We start from the raw sequence: 5,139 nt of genomic DNA, 5'->3' as shown, positions 1-5,139 counted from the left end.
TGTGTTCGTTTGTTTTTTATATGATTATGAATTGAGGAGATTTTATGCATTTGTTTGAATGAATTTGTAAGAGAGGAATAAAGCTAATTTGTAGAATATGTTATTTATGTCATCTCATCACTTTAGAAGAGATTTGAAGGATGAACTACTGATTTATCATTATGTCCCTATGGTGCAACCTGTTTTTCGTATGCCTAGGCTTATTTTTGTTTTTTTGTGTGTTGTGTCTGAGTGAGGCCCATGAGTGTAAGTTTGTATTTGCATGGTGGGTGGTGTTATGTATTGAGTTTATAATAATAATAATAATAATGAATAATAATAATAATAGTAGGATATTATATATATATATATATATATATATATATATATATATATATATAATAAAATATATATAATAGTAATAAATATTATCATAATAATAAATAACAATAATAATATTAATAAAATATTAGTTTTTATCTTAAGGTAAAATAATAATCTTATATTTTAATTTATTATTATTTTTATTTATCATATCAAGCAAATCATTCAAAAACTCTCATATACTTTTCACTTACTTTCACCTTTAACGTTGTGTTCCTTTGAGTGAAAAACGTTGTTCACGCTGATATGCTGAGGATGAATTTGAGAGATGTGGTCTGTTCTCATGTGATAATTTGTGATGATTTGCGATGAAATAATTAAGCTGATTTGCGGGATATCACTGTTCAACCCATCCCGCTAATTTTAGAGGATTTACGCTGATTGTTAGGGCAAAGACATATATACCCTTGTACGAAAAATAAAATTCCAACAACAACCTAATAAATGAAACATAAAATTAATATTAAGCCATGCACTATGCCTTGACAAGAAAGAAGCCATGCACTGTGCTTTCACGAGTTTGCACTGGCTGCCATGTGATGACCCAGTATGCACTGTGCTCGGCGTGCATTTCCTTCTTTTACACAATGCTTTTGCAGCCCTTTCCAGTGCCGAGATTCCCTGCTTGACACAACCATTCACTGCCATCGACTGAAAGGAGAGAATCCTGGCTGGCAAAGATGTTTGAATTTGAAAACAAAGTCTGACCAGAAACACCATTAATAAGACCGTGCTTGGTAGATAAGTTTGGTGTGTGTATTAACTCATGCGTGTGTTTACATAGAGAGGTACCAAGTTTGAAGACATTCACTTTGAGGAGCTTTGCGTGAGTCTGTCTGCTGAAGTATTGGCTTGAGAGTGAGCAGCTGTGGAGCAGAGGTAATCTATCTTTCCATTTTTTATGTCGTTGTTGCAGGTTCAAGGTCTACGATTTCCAACATGAGCAAGACAATTGGAGGACCAAGAACGGTGTTCGTGATGATGACGGAGTGGATGCAACCAACCAAGCGTGGAAGGAGGGATTAAAGAAGTGAAGAAGATGTCGTTCAGAGGCAGACAACATCTGGTTCTAGAACTGTGAAGGAGTTTCAAAACAGGTGTATCCGGATACAAGTTTGGCGTATCCGGATCGAGGTTCTCCAACAATTTCCATTAACGACGTATCCGGATCGAGGTTGTCGCAAGGACTTGGCATATCCGGTTCCATCTTCTCGACCAAGTTCGGGTATCTGGTTCCAAGTGGTGGAAGGACTTCGAAGGAAGGCATACTCCAATACAGATCATTGTATCCGGTTCCACGGAAGCTGTGTGCGGGTTGATTCGATTCTGCCGGCATCATTTCCGGTTCGGAGTGGTCTGTGACTGGTGTTGACGAGAAGGGCGCAGATGATGGAGGTTGGTCTGTGACTGGTGTTCGGAGTGGTCTGTGACTGATGTTGGCGATGGTGCCTTTGGTGTTGACGAGAAGGGCGCAGATGATGGAGGTTGGTTCGTAGATGCAGCAGCAGCAACACAGAAACAGGGACTTTAACCATTTAGTTTTATTTTGCAGTAGCCTAACCATTTGTATGTGTTGCAGGTTTTTTGTAAGCATAAGGTGCATTTGGTCTGCTATGGAGGTGAAGTATTTGGTAAGCTACGAAGAATGTTATGACTTACACATTTGCACTAAACATCGTTGAATACTCTTTGAGCTGAACTGCATGTTGTTGTTGTTTGAGGCGCTGAAAGTGTTGTCCTTCATGCTTTTCCTGGGCAGAAGAACACCATTTTTTCTCATGTGCAGAAGTATTTAGCATCTTTGTGGTGGTTTATGGACGTGATCATTTTCGAAAGAGCAAGTTGTACGCATTTGTTGGTATAAAATTCATTTTCATTGTCTTTGTTTATTTTTTCTCGAGATACAGATGTTTATTAATTTGTGTTTGTAATGACTTTAGTTATAGTCTGAAAAACCTACTGTAAATGGTGTTACTGACCATAACATTATGATAATATATATAACTTGTACAAAATGATTTGGAAATTGAGTGCAATATGGAAAACTTTGCTCAAGCAGTAGATGGAAGAAGAAATTACCATGTTAAAGCATCATAAAATAAAACTTTACTGGTGTAACCATTGATGCAGATGAAGATGTCCTTCACCATCTAAACTACTTTCTCCTCATTGCCTTGTCCACAAAATTATTGTACTTATCAAGCTTTGGAGCAAACTCCTTGCAATGTGTTTGTCTCTTTGAAATTGAAGCCACAAAAGCAATAGCAATCCTTCAGAAAGGAGTCCCTCCAACTAGAACTTCCTAAAGTAACTTGTGAAGGTAGATATTGTACTTTGTTTTGAATTTTTAATTAACCATTATATCATATAAGATATGTGTTTTTTTTTTATAGGTTGCTTTTCGAATTGTGACTAATTTATTTAAATATTGCCATTACAAATAAGTATCTTATTGGGATCTTAGTATCACTGCCTAGTAAGTATTGGTCGAATTCTTGCTTCAAATCTTGGTTGAAAGCGTATTGAGTATTACTTCAAATCTTGCTTGAAAGGATCATCACTGTCTTCAAGAGGTATGTATGACATTGCTATATTTAATTAATATGAATGAAAGTGTGGTTTTTGTACTGAATATATTTAATGTATTTTGTATAATTATTATATGAATGCATGAATATATTTAATTAAGATATGATTATATGAATATATCAATTTAATGATACTATGTATTTGAGTTGTGTTTTTTAAGTTGTTAAATTGTATATATTTGGTTATTAAATATATTGGAAGAAAAATTAGATTTATGAATATATATATATATATATATATATATTGTATTATGTTTTTTGTTTGTTTATAACTGATTATATGAATATATAATGTATTATGTTTATTTAATGTAATAATGTATTATGTGAAAATAATGTATAATATTTATTTAATGTATTATGTGAAATTTAATGTGTAATATTTATTTAATGTATTAATGTATAATAATTATTTATAATATTAAGATATGATGTATGAATGTACGAATGAGGTTTGTTTAATGAATATATGAATGTATGATTTTAATTATAGTATTTATATTTGGTTAAGTAAATATAGATGGAAGAAGAATTAGATTTATCATATTTGGACCGTGAAGATATAGATGATGATGTGGTTGGCGTAGACTTCAATATTATCTCAATTATACGTCAACACTTACAAATAACCACTGCTTTGGCTGCGGTAACAATGTTATGCATTGTTGCACACGCATTGAGGATCTTGGAAATGTACTGGAGTGATTCAAGTAGTGTAAGCATTTCCCTACCAGAAAGAGATCGTCGTAGGGAGAAATTAATGTCATATCTTGGGCATACTAATTGGTGCCGCGACATTATTAGGATGGATCCAGAGACATTTATTAATCTTTGTGAAAGACTAAGATCAACTGGGTTAGTTAAGGACAACATTCGGTCGACAGTGGAGCAACAAGTGGCTCAATTTCTTCATATAATTGGCCATAATGTTAAGAATCGAAGTGTCGCTTTTTTCTTCCATCGATCGGGTTCGACGGTTAGCAGACACTTTCACAATGTGTTGGATTCAGTTATAAGTTTGGAATCTGAATTTCTCATTCAACCCTCAGGAAATGAGGTTCAACCATATATCTTGAACAACAATCGATTTTACCCTTACTTTAAGGTACCGATTTAAAAACATTTGTAAACTTTGTGTGATTAAAGTATGATAACAAATGTAGACTTTCATCATGTCTTCATATTTTTATGTTTAGGATTGTGTAGGGGCCATAGACGGTACTCATGTTCGTGTAAAGGTTCCAAGATCTGATGCTCCGAGATTTCGAGGAATAAAAGATTGGCCAACTCAAAATGTGTTCGCCGCGTGTGATTTTGACATGAAATTCACATACGTTCTTGCTGGGTGGGAAAGCACTGCATCAGATTCAAGAATTTTAAAAAATGCTCTTGATCGAGATGATCCGTTGGTTATCCCCCAAGGTCAGTGTCTACATTGCGATGTTGATGACTAAATACCTATATATGTGAGTACTGACTAAATAGATGTACATGTGCAAAATTGTAGGAAAATACTACCTCGGTGATGCTGGATTTATGTTGAAAAGCACAGTTTTGACTTCATATAGAGGAGTCAAATATCACCTTAAGGAATATACACGCAGATGACCACAAAATGCACGCGAGTTGTTTAATCATCGACATTCATCGTTGAGAAATGTTATCGAAAGAACTTTTGGTGTGTTGAAAAAAAGATTCCCTATCATTGGAAGTAGCACTGAACCACACTATGAATTGGAGACGATGACAAAGATTATCTTAGCATGTTGTATCTTACACAACTTCCTTCGTAGCGTGGATCATGATCACTCATTACTTCATGAAGTTGATAATGAGTTGAATGAAAGAGAAGAGCATAATGTTTCATCGTCTCAAGTTAGGGAAGAGGATCATAGGATGGGTAGTAGTATTAGGGATGCCATAGCAGATCATATGTGGCGAGATTATCAGAACTCTTAGTTATTGTATTTTATTGTGTTTGTATGACTATTTGATGTTATGAGTATGACAATGAAGATATATTATGGATGTTTACTCTAAATTTCTAACTATTTTGTTTATCAAGTAGGTATAAAATGAATAGAGGTAAGACAACCGCCACCGAGTCCTCTGCTCCTACCAGAGAGTTCATGAAATGGACTGTGGACACAGACGCACGTCTGCTGCACTGTATGATTGAGGAATCAAG

The 5,139-nt window shown here is 34.6% G+C and overlaps 1 protein-coding gene across 1 annotated transcript; it reads left to right on the top strand.

Annotated features, from left to right (window-relative positions):
• Positions 1 to 3,471: 3,471 nt before the first annotated feature.
• On the top strand, positions 3,472 to 4,559 carry LOC111241592 (protein ALP1-like). Its single transcript, XM_022780266.1, has 3 exons — positions 3,472 to 4,056; positions 4,148 to 4,373; positions 4,459 to 4,559. The coding sequence occupies exons 1-3, from the start codon at positions 3,472 to 3,474 to the stop codon at positions 4,557 to 4,559; spliced, it is 912 nt and encodes a 303-aa protein (XP_022635987.1).
• The last annotated feature ends 580 nt before the right edge of the window (positions 4,560 to 5,139 follow it).

Source organism: Vigna radiata, chromosome 5 (genome assembly GCF_000741045.1).
Source record: "Vigna radiata var. radiata cultivar VC1973A chromosome 5, Vradiata_ver6, whole genome shotgun sequence".
Taxonomy (NCBI): Eukaryota; Viridiplantae; Streptophyta; class Magnoliopsida; order Fabales; family Fabaceae; genus Vigna; species Vigna radiata.
The sequence above is the reverse complement of the archived record's forward strand: the minus strand, read 5'-3'. Positions and strand labels throughout refer to the sequence as shown.

Bases quoted from the DNA above. Each gene is read 5' to 3' on its own strand.
- LOC111241592 (XM_022780266.1), top strand. From the start codon at position 3,472: ATGGAAGAAGAATTAGATTTATCATATTTGGACCGTGAAGATATAGAT. The intron at 4,057-4,147 runs GTACCGATTTAA...TTTTATGTTTAG, and splicing joins GATTTTACCCTTACTTTAAG to GATTGTGTAGGGGCCATAGA. The intron at 4,374-4,458 runs GTCAGTGTCTAC...GCAAAATTGTAG, and splicing joins TCCGTTGGTTATCCCCCAAG to GAAAATACTACCTCGGTGAT.